General features: G+C 27.4%; 2 protein-coding genes and 1 long non-coding RNA gene across 6 annotated transcripts in view; 2 read left to right on the plus strand and 1 right to left on the minus strand.

Moving 5' to 3' along the window:
• Nucleotides 1-56: 56 nt before the first annotated feature.
• On the plus strand, nucleotides 57-13,408 carry LOC135963467 (uncharacterized). Its single transcript, XR_010576847.1, has 2 exons — nucleotides 57-358; nucleotides 12,952-13,408. It is a non-coding gene; the product is annotated as an uncharacterized LOC135963467 (long non-coding RNA).
• On the plus strand, nucleotides 4,096-5,088 carry LOC135954376 (uncharacterized). The gene is made up of 2 exons (XM_065504527.1): nucleotides 4,096-4,491; nucleotides 4,568-5,088. Exons 1-2 carry the CDS (start codon nucleotides 4,307-4,309, stop codon nucleotides 4,887-4,889), a joined length of 507 nt encoding a protein of 168 aa, XP_065360599.1. The 5' UTR covers nucleotides 4,096-4,306; the 3' UTR covers nucleotides 4,890-5,088.
• A 3,159-nt stretch (nucleotides 13,409-16,567) lies between the features above and the next one.
• The window catches only part of Calx (sodium/calcium exchanger 3), a 348,920-nt gene continuing 345,902 nt past the window's right edge, over nucleotides 16,568-19,585 (minus strand). For all 4 annotated transcript variants that reach the window (XM_065515313.1, XM_065515314.1, XM_065515311.1 and 1 more), the window contains 2 exons: nucleotides 19,290-19,461; nucleotides 16,568-18,986 (listed from right to left, as the gene is read on the minus strand). In XM_065515313.1, the coding sequence (XP_065371385.1) occupies nucleotides 18,782-18,986; nucleotides 19,290-19,461 (377 nt within the window). In that variant the 3' untranslated portion in view covers nucleotides 16,568-18,781. The remainder of the gene's footprint in view (nucleotides 18,987-19,289; nucleotides 19,462-19,585) is intronic.

Consider the following 19,585-nt stretch of genomic DNA (forward strand, 5'->3'; position numbering starts at 1 on the left):
TTGATTGTTTTTTTTTTGTTTATTTTTATAAATATGTATTTAATTTATGCAGTTTGTTTATATTTCGTATTTGTATTAATTTGTTTCTAACATTATACTTGTGCTTAGGAACATTATGATGGTGTTGCATTATCAGCAGCTTGTGTAATTTATTGAGGCATGACAGAAGTGTATGGGAATCGTATCTGCTGCAAATTGCACAACTTTACACACTCCTCACAATGTCTAATTGACAATGAAGTTAGTTTGTTTGCCTGCTTTTAACATTTTGCCAACATGCATCGTTGTGAGCGATCGACAACATCATCGTAATATGGATCACTGGTACGCGGCTGATGTAATCTTTTAAGGAATTACGGTATGTTTAAATAATCTTTGTTTTGTAGTTCATTTTTATTTTGTTTTTATTGTTATTGTTTTATTTTTGTTTAAATTTATTTAAGTTTACACTTAGTGATAGAGAAATTTTAAATGACTGATCATGAATGTGAACAATATTTTCATATTTTGGAATTTTGTCTACATGAAAGTGATCACGTCCAAATAAATCTTTTGGAAAATTTCCTATCTACCGTTATGTTCTTAATAAAAAGTGTGCTTAATTATACAGGCCAATTTGGTTTCAAGGACCTCATATTTAAAAATGTATTTTAGTAAAGTCCTTCAAATTGAAATTTGCCTTAATACGTAGAACCTTGTTCATTCATATGTACTTGAATGTTTACGAGATAAAATTTACAAATCCATTTTTATTATCAATCGATTTATGTATTTACAATTTTTGTTTACTACAATAAGCTCAATTATTCTCATTTTCTTTTTGCAATATGACGTTTTTCTCGAGAAGTACAGCTTATCAGTTGGAAAAAATTTTAATTACAAAAAATTATGTAATACAACAAGGAAATAAAATAATATCGATGAATTATTACCGCCCAAAAAATATATAGTCCAAAAATTACAAAGTACATTGAATTATATTCCATAAAAAATGAAAATAACTGGTAATAATACAGCTAAAAATACGTGTATACCCCAATTAATGCTGTATCTTATCTGTAGACCGAAACAAATAAAACAAATAATTCGTTTGTTTTATTTTAAAATTTTTGCACATAAATGTATCGTTACAATTTGGTCTGTCAGCGATAAGAAACGTTGAACAAATAAAAATACATTAAAACAGTATTAAAATGATGAGATTTTATGTTTTTTTTTAGAAAAGTTTTAAGATCATTTTAAAGTGAAAATTAAATTAGCCAAAGAGGAAAATCCTATTGGAATTTGTGAGATCATATGATAAAAATACTGATTGTTATAGTAACGTCTTATTAAAATGACTAACTTTCGAACAAAGGAATAATTACAAATTCTTTTCAATACATTCATGTTTCGTTATTTTTGTAAATCACTTGGTAATGTGTTAAAAAACTAATTACAAATCTCCTAGCTTTATTTTGAAATTTGTACAGTCTCTCTATTGTGAATTTGTGCAGCATGTGTATAAAATTGTTGAACCAAACACAAAATGTGGTTTGATTATTGTATTAATTATGTATATTTATAGCAGTTATCGTCGATACTTTTAAAATTCAAAATTTATTGCTTTTAAATCTCTGATATGTTCCTGATGCTCTTGGCTTGTAACAATTCACGATAGCTGTTTATAAGAACAAATATTAGTTCCTCAAATTGTCTTTAAAAAGGATCCACGATTGCTGTTTAAAAGAACCAAGATTAGTTCCTTAAATTGTCTTTAAAAAAACAAGATTAGTTCCTTAAATTTCCTTTAAAAATGATCCACGATTGCTGTTTGAAACAACCAAGATTAGTTCCTTAAATTTCCTTTAAAAATGATCCACGATTGCTGTTTGAAACAACCAAGATTAGTTCCTTAAATTTCCTTTAAAAAGGATCCACGATTGCTGTTTGAAACAACCAAGATTAGTTCCTTAAATTGTGTTTATAAAGGATCCACGATTGCTGTTTAAAAGAACCAAGATTAGCTTCTTAAATTGTCTTTATAAAGGATCCACGATTTCTATTTAAAAGAACCAAGATTTGTCCCTTAAATTCTCTTTAAAAAGGATCCACGATTGCTGTTTAAAAGAACCAAAATATGTTCCTTAAATTCTGTTTAAAAAGGATCCAAGATTGCTGTTTTAAAGACCCCACGATTAGTTCCTTGAATTCTCTTTTAAAAAGGAGCCACAATTGCTGTTTAAAAGAACAACATGGTCTACATAGCATTTTAAAGGAATTGCTTTTTATGAGGTATTGTCGATTAGTTCCATAAATTCTCTTTCTAAGTTATCCATGATTAGTTCCTTAAAGTATTAGTTCCTTAAATTCTCTTTATGAAATATCCACGATTAGTTCCTTAAATTCTCTTTATGAAATATCCACGATTAGTTCCTTAAATTCTCTTTATGAAATATCCACGATTAGTTCCTTAAATTCTCTTTATGAAATATCCACGATTAGTTCCTTAAATTCTGTTTATGAAATATCCACGATTAGTTCCTTAAATTCTCTTTATGAAATATCCACGATTAGTTCCTTAAATTCTCTTTATGAAATATCCACGATTAGTTCCTTAAATTCTCTTTATGAAATATCCACGATTAGTTCCTTAAATTCTCTTTATGAAATATCCACGATTAGTTCCTTAAATTCTCTTTATGAAATATCCACGATTAGTTGCTTAAATTCTCTTTATGAAATATCCACGATTAGTTGCTTAAATTCTCTTTATGAAATATCCACGATTAGTTCCTTAAATTCTCTTTATGAAATATCCACGATTAGTTCCTTAAATTCTCTTTATGAAATATCCACGATTAGTTCTATAAATTCTCTTTATGAAATATCCACGATTAGTTCCTTAAATTCTCTTTATGAAATATCCACGATTAGTTCTATAAATTCTCTTTATGAAATATCCACGATTAGTTCTATAAATTCTCTTTATGAAATATCCACGATTAGTTCCTTAAATTCTCTTTATGAAATATCCACGATTAGTTCTATAAATTCTCTTTATGAAATATCCACGATTAGTTCCTTAAATTCTCTTTATGAAATATCCACGATTAGTTCCTTAAATTCTCTTTATGAAATATCCACGATTAGTTCCTTAAATTCTCTTTATGAAATATCCACTATTAGTTCCTTAAATTCTCTTTATGAAATATCCACGATTAGTTCCTTAAATTCTCTTTATGAAATATCCACGATTAGTTCCTTAAATTCTCTTTATGAAATATCCACGATTAGTTCCTTAAATTCTCTTTATGAAATATCCACGATTAGTTCCTTAAATTCTCTTTATGAAATATCCACGATCACGATTAGTTTCGTCAATAATCTTTATAAAGGATCTACAATTGCTGTTAAACAGAACCACGATGTTTAAAATAATCAAACGCGTTCTTCATAGGTTCTTTGTCTGCGTACTCGAAAATTAATGAAAGCTTTTGCATAAGAATTCTCTTAAGGAAATGTTAAGCTAGCGATATATTCCTTTTTAAATGAAAGCTTGTGTTACAATTAATATCTTTCCAAATGAAAGTTTGAGCTTTTTAATTCTTAAGGAAAATTTGAGTTAATTTCTTTCTTAAGGAAAACTAGAGCTGGTGATAGATTCTTTCTTATGGAAAGCTTGAGCTAGGGATAGGTTGTTTTTTTTTTGGAAGCCTAGAACTGGCGAGCTGGTGATGTATATCATAAGGAATGAGTTTAAGAATAGCTGGGATTAGCTGAGCCATAATGTTATATGTGAAAATCAAGAATTTCATTGTATATCTATAACTACGCAAAAATTATATGTAATCATCGCTAAACGTCTTAACTCTGCTTACCAAGATTCACAGCAAGAGCAAAAAAGAGAGATGATAGTAAAGTGGGATTTACCGTAGTCACTTGTTATTATTTTTAATTTTTTACTGCTTCAGAAGAGAGCTGTGCATAGTTAATTTCAAGATAATATTGTTTACATACAACAACATGTATGTTTGTTGTTGTTATTATTTAAATTACGCAAAATAATTAAATTAAAGAAACAACAAAATTTATTTAACTAAGCGAAATTTGAAAACAACCAAAACAGTTGAACAACAATACTTGAGGTGCGAACAACACCAGGCACACAGACTTTTCGTCATAAGGACCAAACAAATTGCGAATAATATTTTTTTGTGTTAATGATCATTTTCAAAAAAGGCCGAATTTATTCGTTTAAATTCAGCAGTGTTGTAAGAAAATTTTTCAATAAAAACAAAAAAATCTATAAAAGTAAAAAGAAAAAATGGCTCCTAATGAAACATCAGCCTTGTTGAAGAACTACCGCGATCAGCGCCAGTATTCTAACAATTCTAATCGCAATAATGGGGATGTTGCCGTAGGTGGTTATCATGCCGTGGACGATAATAATCATATAGTTTATGTCAATAAGGAGGCATCCGAATATGAGCCCATATTCTGCATAAATGAGTAATTATTTAAAGTTATTAACTATGAATGTTAGTTTTTTTTATATTTTTTTGCTATTTGTTATATATTGTTTTAGTTATACATCCTCCTTGACTTTAGATGAATTATTACCGTATCAATTGGATCCGTGGTGGCAAAACTTGCGTAACATTTTATTTTTAATATTTTGGTTGACTTTGTTACTGACATTCCTCACTGCCTGTCTGTTGTCATATTTACAATCGGGCCATATTTCTTGTAATATGTTACAAAAGCAGATGCTAACTAGTGCTGTTGAAGTGACAACCTCCTCGAATAACAGCTTATTAGCCGCAACTACAAAGTTACCTACGACCATAGCTCATGCTTTATCAACGGAGTTGTTAGGTGGTACATTATCTTTGACAACTATGCCATGAATCTCAAAAAAATAAACAAAATGTTTTTGTTTCGAGTTTCCAGTATAATAAATGCTTCTATGAAGTAGTTAATTTAAGATTAATTTAAATTTACGATGTGTAATATAGTAAAACATGTATGAAAATAAAAATTAAATTGTTCATTAATGTGTACATTAGCAATTCTAGATATAATGATAATGTCTGTGCCAACAAACAAGCTGCTTTAATTTATATAAAGAATAGTTATCATAAAAAAGTTCCATTATGAATAAAGGAGTAGGCCAGTGGTTGGCACTCATAGCAACCAGTAGCCGAACATAATCGGCTATTTAGCTGTAAAAAACGCTACTGACAACGAAGAACATCGATTCATTATAAAGGATCAGCGGTCGTTGTTTAAAATAACCAAGATTAGTATCTTAAATGATCCTTATAAAAGATCAACGGTTACAGTTTAAAAGAAGCAGTGTTAGTTCCTTGAGTTCTCTTTATAAAAGGTTCACGATTGCTGTTTAAAATAGTCACTGCTAGTTCTCTAAATTCTTTTTAAAAAATAACCAGAATTAGTATCTTAAATTATCTTTATAAAAGATCAATGCTGTTTGGAAGAACCGGGATTAGTTCCTTGAGTTCTCTTTATAAAAGTCACGATTGCTGTTCCTTAAATTCTCTTTAAAATGAATTCACGTTTATTGTTTAAATTCTCTTTAAAATGAATCCACATTTACTGCTTAAAATAACTATGCTTGGTTCCAAGGCGAATTTATACAAGGTGGAGTCAGTCAATCAGCTGATTACTCTTTTTTCGCTTGTTTGGTTCTAACATCTGCCAAAGCTTGTTTTTATACTTCAATGTCTATATATTCAAAGCTAATTAACAAAATATTTATATTTTGCATAAATAAGTAAAGCCCTCACTATTAAATTATCTACACTATATTTAGTTTTAATACATATTTGTTTAATTTTTAATTTCTGTTTTTTGACATTTGTTAAGACCATTTGTTGTTTTTGTAGAACCACCACCACCTTGTATAAATTCGCCTGGCTTGGTTCCTTAAATTCTCTTTAAAATGAATCCACATTTACTGCTTAAAATAACTATGCTTGGTTCCTTAAATTCTCTTTAGAATTAATCCACATTTACTGCTTAAAATAGATATGCTTGGTTCCTTAAATTCTCTTTAAAATTAATCCACATTTACTGCTTAAAATAGATATGCTTGGTTCCTTAAATTCTCTTTAAAATGAATCCACGTTTTCTATTTAAAATAACCAGGATTGGTTCCTTAGATTCTCTTTAAAATGAATCCACGTTTACTATTTAAAATAGCCATTCCTTATATTCTCTTTAAAATGAATCCACGTTTACTGTTTAAACGTACCTTAAATTTTCTTAAGAATGGATCCAAGATTGCTGCCTAAAAGAGTCACTGTTTGTTCCCTAAATTCTCTTGTTAAAACACGATTGCTGCTTAAAACAACCATGAATTTCCATAAAATTCCTTGTTAGTGGATATACGATTGCTCTTTAAAACAGCCATTATTAGTTCCTTAAATTCTCTTGATAGCGGATTCACGATTGCTGTTATGAGAACCACAATTAGTTCCTTAATTTCTTTCTATAATGGTCCTACGATTGTTCTTTATACAATCATAATTAGTTCTTTAAATTTTGCTCTTTGTTGAACCATAAAATCCGTTGTTATCAGTAGGAACAAATTATAAATATTTAATATTGATAAGTTATACCTATGAACTTAAAACGTTTCCTAGAGATTACTACAAGCCCGTGTAAAAAATGTCTGTAGCAAAAAACAAAATAAAATCTAATAACGATTTGGAAAACTATTGTTATTAATTAAACTATGCTGGCTTTGACTTATTTTGTTTTGTTTTAATTTTATTTTATTTGTTTGTTTGTTTTACATTTAAATTAATCGTTAACATTTCTTTTTATATTTATTTGTTTATTTTATATGCTTTTTTATATAAATTGTTTATTTTTTTTATAAATCTACAATACTATAAAGTTTTCTTCTTTTTGTTTTTTCACTTAATAGTTAATTAAATTAATTATCGTAGTCATTGATAGTTCGAAATGGTAGAAAATTGTTTAGTTTTTATTTTTTAGTAAAAAAATTCAAATCAAAAATGATTGGCAAGAGTAATTGCTGCTGGGTATAGAAAGTTAGTTTATAAATTGTAAGAGTTACTTTTTATATATAAAATAAAATGTGTCTAAAGTCTTGGGCAATAATAAAATTTATTTTGTATATTGTATATAAAGTTTTGTTTTATAATTAGTTTGGTTATTATAAACTTAGTTTTAGTTGTTTCCTTTCCATTTTTGCTTGCAAATAGGACGTATAGGCTTTTTGTTATTATAAATTTTATGATTTTATTAAACATTTTAGGTTCTACGCTATTTTATTTTATATTTTATAAATATATTTAAAATAAAATTTCATAAATTTTATAAAATTTCAAAAATGAATTGAAATTTATAATTAAAAATAAGATAATAATTTAAATAATTTAGTTGTGTATTATATGATTAAAATCCCCTTATATCGGAAAACCATTTATCATACTTTTGACACGTTTACATAATTTCGGTAAGCGATGGCTTAGCTTCCCTAAGGTTATTATGGTGCGTACAGTTTGGTCGTATCATTTATAATCTAGAACTGTACATTTTTATACTTACCGAGCCTTAACAGCGAAATGAACGTAACAAGAGTAACAAGCTATTTATGCAATCATTGTTTTTGCTATTAAATCGTATTATGGTAACCTAAGAAATTATGACAGATAATGCAAATGATTGGGCCTTTTCGGAAATGCATCACTGCGCTGCATCTGATGCGCAGTACATTCTAAAATGCAAAAGTTACCAACACTGCAAATGTCTTGAGTTCTAAAAAGCAACAGTGAAACAGATGATGCGCAAAAATCCATCAAACAAGCATCACCAAAATGGCTGATGCTGATGAAACTATAAATTAAATGGAGAAAAACTGCGTTTTCAGTTTTTCATTTCGTGATCCTCTGTTCTTTTTAAAGGACTTCAAAGTTTCAAAGAAGTACATTTTTCAAAAAATATTTAAAAATATTCCTGCTGATCCAACAATAACAAATTTTATGTCAAAAGAACAAGAAGAGTTGTAAAATATTTTGTATTATCTTATCCTATAAGGATCAAAATATGTCAAAAATGTCCTTTACAATTTTTATCCTTTAATATCCTTTAAGATTGCCAACAAATTCCTTTTAAAAAAATAGTGCGTTAAAGACCCAAATATTATATTTTAAATGCAATATTTGATCCTTTATATGTATACAATTCAAATTAAAATATAAAAAAAAAATTTTTTAGATACAAAAAAGTTTTATTAAGAAAAGTGCATGTTTATAACCTACTCCACCATAGTGGGGGAGGTATAATGGGTTAGGGCTGATGTTTGCAACATACAAAAATATTGTCCCTTAAAGCATACCAAACTGCTCAGGATCACTTTCTGAGTCGACTAAGCGATGCCCGTCTGTCTGTCCGTCCGTCCATGTAAACCTTGTAATCAAACTACAGATCGCAAGTTTAAAGATAATTCGACAAAATTTGGCACAAACCTTTATATTGCCCCAAGGACAAAAGCTATTGAATTTGGTTAGAATCGGTCCATTATTTCTCCTAGCCCCCATACGATTGCCCTATTTGAAAATAGTTAAGCTCTCATAAATATCTTAATTATAAACATATTTAAACCAAATTCAGCACAATTATGTTTTATATAAGCCGAACTCTCACGACCAAATTTTATAGCTTCCATATAAGCAACATTCTCGAAAATGTCATTAATATACATAAATCTCTGAAATATGTCAGTATCCAAACAAAATTCAAAACAAATATGTTTGATATATTCGCAAATAATCCCACCAAATTTTGTGACGATTGGTCCATAATTAGTCGTAGCTCCAATATAAGGCCCACTACCGAAAATGTTGGTATTCAAATAAGATTCAACACAAATAAGTTTCATATCAAAAGAAAACTCTTTATAATCATATACTCGGTGTAGGGTATCATACGGTCGGGCTTGCCCGACTATACCATTTTATTTGTTTATTAAAAAGTATTCTTCGTTGCTTTTCGCAACGGTTTTTATTATATTTTTTTCGAATCAAATATTAAAATAAAATATAAAAAATCAAATAATGCAAATTTAAAATATTATTTAACAGTTAAATAGTGAAGATAGAAGGATGAAATTTGTGGTATTCAATATTTGGATCTTTAACTCACTATTTTTTGGAAAAAAATTATTCTAAATCTAAATTCTAATTCAAGGATAAAAATTTGAAAGGACATTTTGACATCTTTTGATCCTTACAGGATAAAATAAAACTAATACGAAATATTTTACAACTCTTGTTGATCATTTGACACCAAATTTGGCATAGTAGGATGATCGGAAGTATTTCAAACATTTTTTTAGAAATGTACTCCTCTGCAAATTTTAAGGCCTTTTAAAAGGAAACAGGATCACGAAATGAAAAACTGTAAACGCAGTTTTTCTCCATTTAATTTATTGTATCAGACGTATATCATCAGGTTCGTGTCTAATATTGAGTGTCGTATGGTTTAATCAATGTTAATAAAATGATAGAAATCGGTTGAAATCTATGGGATCTAACCACAAACAAATAAAAAAAGTTTTTATAGATTTAGGAAAAAAAAAAGTATTTTAGGTGTTTAATTTAACAAAATTACACACACTTTTCTAAACAAATTGATGTCTAACTCAATTTATATTATTTCTTATGATTATCGTTATGTAATATCATACTATTTAAAAATTTTAATTTCAATGTTTTTATGTTAACTTTACATTTCTCTCATAACAAAAACACACGTTTAAAAATAGATTCGGTTTACTGAACTGTGGGATTACCTCTAACCAGGGTAAAACTAAAAACAGCATGCTGCAATTAAAATGTCACATAATTAAATCATTAAATAATGTAGTTATTGTCAGATTGTTAGCGAAAATAATATTAATGCGAATTCATATGCGTTTTTTGATATTAAGCTTTGAAGTGGACCAAACATGCATAATTACAATCGTGTAGAATTCGTCATATTTAACACACTTTTCTAGCATAAATAGAAAAATAACAAACTTATATATAAAAGATTGTCATTTCGTTGGTGATTTCTACATGTGGTATCAATATATTAGATATGAGAATTTTGGTATTGAAAATCAGCATAATCATAATTGGCTGAGATATAAGCTAAAACCTTCGATTATCGGTGTCGCTCAGTAGGGCAATCGCAAAAAAAAGTGGTAATAAATCTGAATATTCTAAAAGAATCGTACATGAGGCAATAGACTTTAAGAAAATGAAATTTCTGACCACCCTGTTAGAATATAAGGTTTGATACAGGGTGTCAAAGTTGATCACCTCGGGTTAGGAAAAAATTTGTAATAAAAAAATTTAGTTTTTAATATTTCTTAAAGATGTTTTAAAAAATTTATAATATTCAGCCTCATCATGTAGGCGTTTTACGACAACGACAGTTTCGTACTAGATTAATGAAACTGTCGTTGTCGTAAAACGACTACGCCTTACATGATAAGGCAGATTGTTACGAAATTGCATTATCAATTTGAATTTAACGGTCTGTATCGACTGCTTGCAACATTCATCATGCTTATATTCTAAACAATGTTAATAACAGCGTGTTATCAACATTGTTGATAAGTAAAACAACATTAACTGTGAAGCAGCTTTAAAAGCTGTAGGTGATCATTGCGGAAATAGAACACTCTCGTTTTTCCATTAGATTATTCATGAGACTTCTAGAAGATGGCGCTGTGTTATGAATGAGTTAGTGTATAGTAGGCACTGTTATAGTTAACAATGTTCGAAATGGTGAACTCTTTTAAACTAATTTTAAGTTTATCATTAAATTATAAAAATGTTCTATTTTTATTTTGAAAACTTAATAATTATATTTATTAAAATTAATCTGTCTTTTAAACTCTCTACCCGCCCATTTAAAAACGTGGACAGAAGTCCAGATTTTGTAAAAATAATAAAATAGCAATTTATCAATTGCATAAAAATTGTGCTAACATATTAATTTTATAAATTGACCCCACATTGTTTGCGATTGACCCCACTGAGGAAAACTTTGTTCCGCTTGTAACTAGTACAAATATGGACATATATCAGTGAATGAAACTTTGTTATTTATATGGCGATTGGAACGGTAGTTTTTCGCCAAAATCTTGGGTAATTTTTCTAAGAATATTCTCTTTCCAGAATAACACGCGAAAAATAATCAAAGTCTCCCTTAGTTATTGAACATTATAGTGTAAACAACGAACTTTTTTTTTGCTTCCGGCGTCATATGCGGTAGTTTTGTTTTACTTCTTTAATTTAAAAAAGTGCCGCTGAAGCTCAATACTTGCTCACCGAAGCTTATGGTGAATGTGTTTAATCGGTTTCAAAGTTCGAGAGATGGTTTGTGGTGTTTTGAAGTGGCGATTTTGACACGGAAAACAAAGATATTCCAGGACAGCCAAAAAAGTTTGATGACCAAGAATTGGGGCCATTACTCAACATTGGGCTTTGAAAAACATTATGATCTACTCAGCAATTTCAAAACGTTTGCAAGCAGCAGGTTTCATCCATAAGCAGGAAAATTAGGTACTACAGGAATTGAAGCTGAGAGTCCTTGAAACACGATGTTGTGTGTCTAAAATGATGATTGAACGCTAGCGATGAAAAATGGATCCATTACGATAGCCCGAAGCGTAAGAAATCGTATGTGAAGCCCCGATAGACTAGACGATAGTGTACTGGACTATCAATGCAAGGGTTGCGGGTTCGATTCCTGCCAGAGACTCAGGGTGTTTCTGCAGACAAGCAAAACGCTTCGCAGTTTGTGTTTTTTTTTTTTTTTTTAAAAAGCATGAGCTGCTGAAATCTGGCCAGACCATCACAGGGAACCTGTAATGAACGCAACATATTCAACATATTTTTAAAAAAAATTTATGGGCTTTTTATAGCATTAATGTATCGTATAATGTGCTCTAATTCCGGAGATATTAGCCGATATTTAAGAAAAATAAAACGTTTTGAAAAGTGAAATTGTAGGCATACGTTTTTTGATCTCTTATTGTTTCATCATCTGTCTTTCGTGATCTTATAATCACCCCTATTAAGTATATCGTTACAGTACAAACATTTTCTATGCTGAAAAATTATAATTTTTCTCTAATCCGGATCTATATTACTTAAGGTAGGGTCACACACGGCGAATATTTGCTCAAAAAAGCCTAACCACTTATTTTAGCACAAATTTGTTTGACGTGTTTACTCTTACAAGTGTTTTGTAAGATCAAACAGCATCAAATAAAATAAAACACAATTTTTTGTTTTGAATCATCCTAAGTAAATTAAGTTTTTGAAATAAATAAAATAATTCAAATGTATTTAATTTAGTGGTTACGTCTTTTTCGTCAAATATTTGTCATGTGTGACCCTACCTTTACAGTGTCATATTATACATTAAATTAAGACTTAATCTCTCTAAAAAATTATAATTTAATATATATGTATATTGTCTATGAACAAAATACACTTTTGAAGATATAGCCAAAAATGTTGTCAACTTTGAAGCCCCGACTACTCGAAAATAGGCATGGCAGAGAAAAGAGAAAATTTCAAAAATCCAAATCAGTCTAGTCCAGTGACTTTTTCTCGTCCAAATTGGCCAACTCGAGGAAAATTCATTCACTAACATACTTTAGTAGACTTTTTCCCAATTGCTGCATTAAATTTTAAACAATATAAACAAAACAAATCATAAAATTAATAAAACTCTCTTTTCAATTATGTATTTTTCTTATAGTTTTTCAAGAAAAACTAATCAATTTTATTTAATAATAATACATAATAAAAAAATCATAAATAATAAACACAAATAAATTCAATAATTTAATATTCTAACATTTCAGCTCTCAACCATATTATTATTAATTTATATTTTTTTTTATCTTTTCAGGATTCCATATTAATATAGATTTTATATAACATCTTTCGTTATTCTTTTCGGTTCAAACTTAAAAATGTATTTAACTTTTTTTTTTTTAAAAATATCAATTTCTATTCAATATTTGACTAACTCTTGTTTTTTGGCTTTCATTATTATTATGTTATTATTATATATGTTTAATTAATTTATATAAATATTTTTTTTTGGTTTTTATTTAACTATTTTATCCATTTAAAAAAATTAATTATACTAAAATAAAGTTTTAACAACATGGTTTTGTTTTACACAGATTTCATTTATGTAAATATTTTTATACTTGTATGTATGTAATAATTTGCTTTGTTAATGATTATAAAAAAAATGTATTTACATTTATTACAAATAAATTACATTAATTATATTTAATAAACGTTTCTGTTTTTTCTATTAGATAACAATAAAATAAATTTAATAATTTATTCATTTATTTGGTGTTTTATTTCATTAAATTTCAGTTTAAAAAACAAAAAAACCTTGCTTGTTTTCGTTTATAGTTTGCTTGGTTTTAATACCGCCCCTGGTTACTAATTAAAATTATTTCAATATAAAACGCCCCTGGTTTGTTTACAAAAAAATGCGACAAAAATCAAAGCATACTTTGAGGCGCTCAATAGTAAAATTCACTTTCTGCTGTATTCTGGAAGCCTGGTAGTAGAGTCAAATTTTGAAATTTTCATTTTTGCGGCCAAATTTTTTTTACACTTGAAGAGAAAAATTAGTAAAGCGGCAAATTGAACCAGGACATATAGGCGTATGATTATGAATTGAAATTTCATGTTTAATAATAAAAAAAATAGTACTTATAGAAGGAGTTCTGAAGGAAAATTATATTTTCTTGTGGACAATTGTTTGAAAAAAGGGAGGAGCCAGGATTGAGACCGTTTTTAAAGAGGAATGAATGAATATTTTATTGAAAAATAATTCAGTTTTTGTTACAATTCCTACAAATTGATACTTCTTTTTTTGCTGGGGATTAAATTCGTTTCCTCGCAGACAAATGAACCATTCGAAACTGTTTAAATATTCAGTTTTTTATGTGGAAAGGTGGGTTCCTTTGTAAAGACTGTAGGATTAAGGTTCTATTTTTGACTATAAAGAAAACTTTAGAGTTTTTTAATGAATTTTAATGCTTAAGTGTAACAGAATCAAATTTGTTGCTAGAGTTAAATCTATTGGATTCTTTAAAGACAAATTCTTTTGAAATATGTGTAAAACTTTTGTATTGTAATTTCTAAGCTTAAATTAGTGGGAAAAAGTAAGCAAAAAGACATTTTAAATATTTTCAAAGGATATTCTGAAAGAATTTTCTGGTTAGAAATAACTTTTAAAATAAATTTTGATTTGAAGTCCTGGTTTTAAATTCATTACTTTTGAAAATCTTCAAATAGTAGTTACTGAAGTGATCTTTGTTTTAATACAATAGCGATTCATTTAGAGGCTCTTCGAAAAATAAAGCAAATTATATTGTTTTTTTTTTGGGGGGGGTTTTAAAAACTTAATTTAATATATTTAAACAATTTTGTTTTTTATTTTTTGGTTGTCATTGGAAGTTTTTTGTTTTCAACATTTTCTTTTTACACAAACATTAAAATTTAAAAATTTCCATTTTAACATATCCCCTTAATGTATAGTGTTTCAACATCACTTAAACTTTAATTAACTTAGAAAAAAAAATTGTTAAAAATTCTACTTAAATTTATACAGAAAGGAGCTAAAAACAAAGAATAACATAGTACATACAAATAAATAAATATAAATAGTAAATATTTGGTTTTTTGTTTTAAAAATTATCTAAATAACAATGCAGTTCTTGTATGTTGTTAAATTTGTTTTTAAATTATTCTTATATAAATTAATAAGTATTTAATAAATTATTATAAACCAGTTGTAACAGCTTGATTTTTATAACTCTAATTAGCAATTATCTCCTTTTTTTAAGTATTTTCCTGTTATAAAAACCATTTTTCCATTTTATTTTAAAATTAATTTAAAAAACAAAAAACATAATAATTTGACAAGTATTTTTTAAGAAAGTAGCAATATACATTTGCAATTTTATTGGTTTTTTAACAATCACTTGTTGTAACAATTAATTTTATGATTTTTTATTCAATTATTTGAAATCAGAAATATAAAGTTTATACAAACATTTGTTTCGTTGCTAAATTATGTTTAAAAACTAAATGTAATGGCAAGTATTTTCGTTTAAGGATTAATTTCTTAAATATTTTTCTTTAAAGAACATAAACAATGAAATAAATTAAAATTAAGAAAAAGAAAAAGACAAAAACGAAATTATAAACAGGCATCAGTAAAATTATTTAAATTTAGCTAAATACTGTAATCTTAAAATGGATTTTGTAACTGAAATTTAGTTTGAAAGCTGGCTTTACTGCTGAAGTTTCTGTTTTGGTTCTCAAAACTTTTAAATATGAAAACAATTTTCATTGTTTTTCTTTTTGTTTCTAGAATTTCTGTTAGTTTGCAGAATTTCTGAGAAACCTTTAAAAAGTTTTATTTAGAAATCATTTAGATTTCATTAATATTTTTATATGGCAAAAAATATTTTGAAATCTGGTATTTTTACTGAAAATTTAAGGTTTGTTTTTAAATATTTTGAAATAGTCTTTTGACACGTGATATGATATTGCAAGATCGCAATGTGACTTATTATAAGCATGTTTGGGCATTATTAGGAATTATTGATCCATTGGAAAAACTGATATTGCAAGATTGAAATGTGACTTATAGATTATTAGAAGCATTAGTTCCCGATGTATACATTTAAGATTTCGTTTATATGAATCTACAAAGACTATAAATAAATTGCGAGGACTAATATTGCAAGATCGTCATAAGAACTGGAATCAAGTTAGGGCATTAGTTCAACGTGGTCTAAAAAAAAAAAAATAATTTAACTTGATAACAATGATAACTCTCAACTATTTTAAGGATTTTCAATCGGAGATCCAAAGAATATTTCTGTTCAACTTGGGAAAAGTTACAGGTTTTGGGACTCTGTAACTTATCTGCAACACTATTAAAAACAAATATGTTGCTATAATCATACTCTGCAACATGTTTCTAAACAAAATATTTAATATCGTAAACAAATAACTGACAATTACATACATTTTTTGTAAAATTTTCTGTTAGCAACATACAACAGGAACAGAAATGTTGCCTTAAATATACCTTGCAACATGTTTATAAACAAAACATTAATAGTATAACAATTTTAAAAATTAAAATAATTTTACCGATTCCTGCCTTTTTGAATAGTTGTTTTTTTTAAATGATATATTTTTTAAAAATATTTTTATTAACAAAAAAAAAAAAAAACAGGAAGTAGAATAATAGAATAAATACAAAACATAGTATGCAACTAAAAAACAAATTAAGGAAATAATAAATAACAATAGTTTTTCTATACAATACAGGAAAAACTTATTAAATTAAAACAAATTATGAACAATTTACAAAGAAACTAAAAGAAGAAAGATTATATTCCTTTTCTTTTTGCTATAACTTAAATTACAAAAAAATAAAAATGTTTACATTTATAGTTAATTATTTGTTGTTTAAATTCTTTTTTTAAATTATGGAGTAATAATAAATATTTTTGTTGTGGTTTTTGCTTTTATAATTGTAGTAGTATTAATTTATAAGTTAATTTTAAATTATTGTTTATATTTAATTAATAATACACAATTAGTTTTTAATTCTTGGGTTTTTTTCTAATGTTTTTGAATTTGGTTTTATAGAATGACAAGAGATTTAGCTAAAGTAGGTTTTAAGTTTTACTATACACATTTGCATTCACACATTTGGTTTTTTTTTTTAAAAGAGAGTAGTAACAAATTGTGATTATTTGGAAAACAAAACACACTTAGATGAATGGTTTAGAAAACAAAAAGAAATATTTTAATACAAGGAGTTTTGTTATGAGTATGTTTATAGGTTTTGTTTAGCTACATTTGAAATGTTGCCAGTAAAATGTTTCACTTATTGAGAGAGTTTTTAAGAAGCAAATAGCAAATAGTTTTCTAGAAGCTTTCCTTACTTTGATGTTTTTATGTATATAAGAAATGTTTAGCATCATGTTGCTGAAGTTAAACATTTGTTAAAATGTCCATATTTCACTCATTATGGAGAGAAATGATTAAAGATTTAATATAGTTTTCTAGAATGTTTCTTTAGTTTGAGCTTTTAACAGCAGACATATTTAGCAACATGTTGCTGAAATTAAACATTCTCTGTCTATGTTTCACTCATTGTGTAAAGAAATTGTTAAATATTTAAAAAAAAAGAAAATTGTTTTCTAGAATGTTGCGGTAGTTTGAGCAGCCATGTTTAGCAACATGTTGCTGGTTTAAAAAATTTGTTAAAATGTCTATGTTACACTCATTATGTAAAGATTTTAAAAAAGAAAATAGTTTTCTAGAATGTTTCTTTAGTTAGAGCTTTTAATATCAGTCATGTTTAGCAACATGTTGCTGAAGTTTAAAATTTGATTAAAATTTCATTGTTTTCTAAAGCAATTTATGCAAAATAGATTTATTTATTACAAATTCTAATTGCTAGAATTCCAAATAATAATATTGTGACAATTTTGCTTAAACATTGTTTAGCAACATAAACTTAATAAAGCTTTCTTTACACTATTTGAGGTCTTAACAGAGCTAAATTCTCAGAGAGCTATTATTAGATTCTCCTTTATTTCACTAATTTAACTCAGAAAGTGTAAAGCTAGCTTAAACATTTCAAGTTTATCAATGTTGGTTTTAATAATAAAAATGTTCGTTTGGCTCTAGAGTTAAATGTTTAGAAACATGTTTCACACAGAATTTTTAGATACTAAGATGTTTAGTTTACATTTAAAGAGTTAAATGTTTATAAACATTAAAGTTTACATAAATATGTTGCAGATTCACAAAGAATGTTTAGACCCAAAGTTGTTTAGCAACTTACAGTACTAGAATTGTTTAGAAACATTAAGGAATTATTGTTTACATTTATTTCTTGAGTTAAATATTTATAAACATTAAAGTTTACATACTTATAGGCTGTAGGTTTAAACAGAACGTTTAGTTACAAACTAACAATTGTTTAGCAACATTAAAGATTTTATTATTTACCATTTATTTCAATGAAATGTTTCTCCACAATATTGCTAACAAACTGACAACATTTACAAAGCTGCTAAACTTATGCAAAACTCCTTGTATTGCATTTTTCTTTAGTTTCTTTTCTAAAACTTAAATTATTTTGTTTTAGATGGTTTAGCTAGGCTAATTTTTATCTTTCTTTAAATTTCTGGTTTCTCATACACATTTTAACTAAATTCTGTGTGACTCGATTACAGTTGATAAATATTTATGACTTGTTTTTTTTAGGTTTGTTTGGACTTAAGAAAAAGTTATAAAAATGAAAATTTTGTTTGTTTTTTTTTTGGTTCTTTTTTTTTTAGGTTTTGACTCAATATTTAGTATTTAGTTTTAAATCTAACATTAAGTAACTCTAAGTAGTAGTAGTTAAGTTAAGTTAGCTTGTGTTTTTTTATAGTTTATGTTTTCTAGATAGTAGTTTTTCTCATTTTTTTTTGTTTTTGTTGTATGTAATAGTAGTGAAATGTATATTATGTATTTATAAAAAAAGTTGTTACAAATAGTAATGCTGGTATTTTTTTGTTGTTGTTTGATGTTAATTCGCTTATTATTTTCAATATTTTTTCATGTTCTACTTCTGCTACTTGGTTGGTTGTAAAGATGTGTTGTATTGTTGTTGAGGGAGTTGCTGCTTAGAATCCATGAATGACTCCATATGCTTCCAATGTGCTTACCAGCAAATAAATGACCCATAAGCTGAACAATATAACACTGCTAAAGATTTTGATGTTTCTGGGACCACCCAATTCACCGCCAACCTTTTTACTACGTCTTAGCATCAGTATAAGGATGGCAATTAAAGCTTCCGAACAGAAAAGTGTTACAGAAAAGGCAATACTGTAAAAGAACAACAGAATACAACATCCATTAGTTGAATTAAATTGAAAAATGTGTAGGTATGTGGCAAGTAAACACTAGGGCGGCCTGTATTTTGCTCTTTTGTGATTTTCGATGGTTTGCAAAAAACTTGGAAATTCTAAAAAAAATTATTTTGCTAAAATTTTCAGCATTTGGTTTTTTAAAATTTAGGACCTTGGGAGCATCGAAAATCCGAAAACTGCAAAATAAGGGCCACCCAACTACACACAGACAGACACATTTTAATTAATATTTGTGTAATTGTGTAATTATTCTACTTACGTTCCGGGTTCTACAGCATAAACGGTGCCCTTTGCTTCATGCACAATCGCAGCTAAAGACCACGCAACACCAATGCCCAGGAAGACATTTACAGCATTACTACCGGTTACATTACCCACACTAGCATCAGCGTATTTATCTTGAATGGCAGCTACTTTACTGGCAAATGTATCTAAGAGTAATTGAAAAGAACAAACAAAAAATTTTAATAAATTCAATACGTTTTTCCAGTTACTTACATATTAAAAACATTAATACGATATATACAAAAAATATTGTAAAAATCTGCTTTTAAA

The sequence above is a fragment of the Calliphora vicina genome, chromosome 1 (assembly GCF_958450345.1).
Source record: "Calliphora vicina chromosome 1, idCalVici1.1, whole genome shotgun sequence".
NCBI classification, from domain to species: Eukaryota; Metazoa; Arthropoda; class Insecta; order Diptera; family Calliphoridae; genus Calliphora; species Calliphora vicina.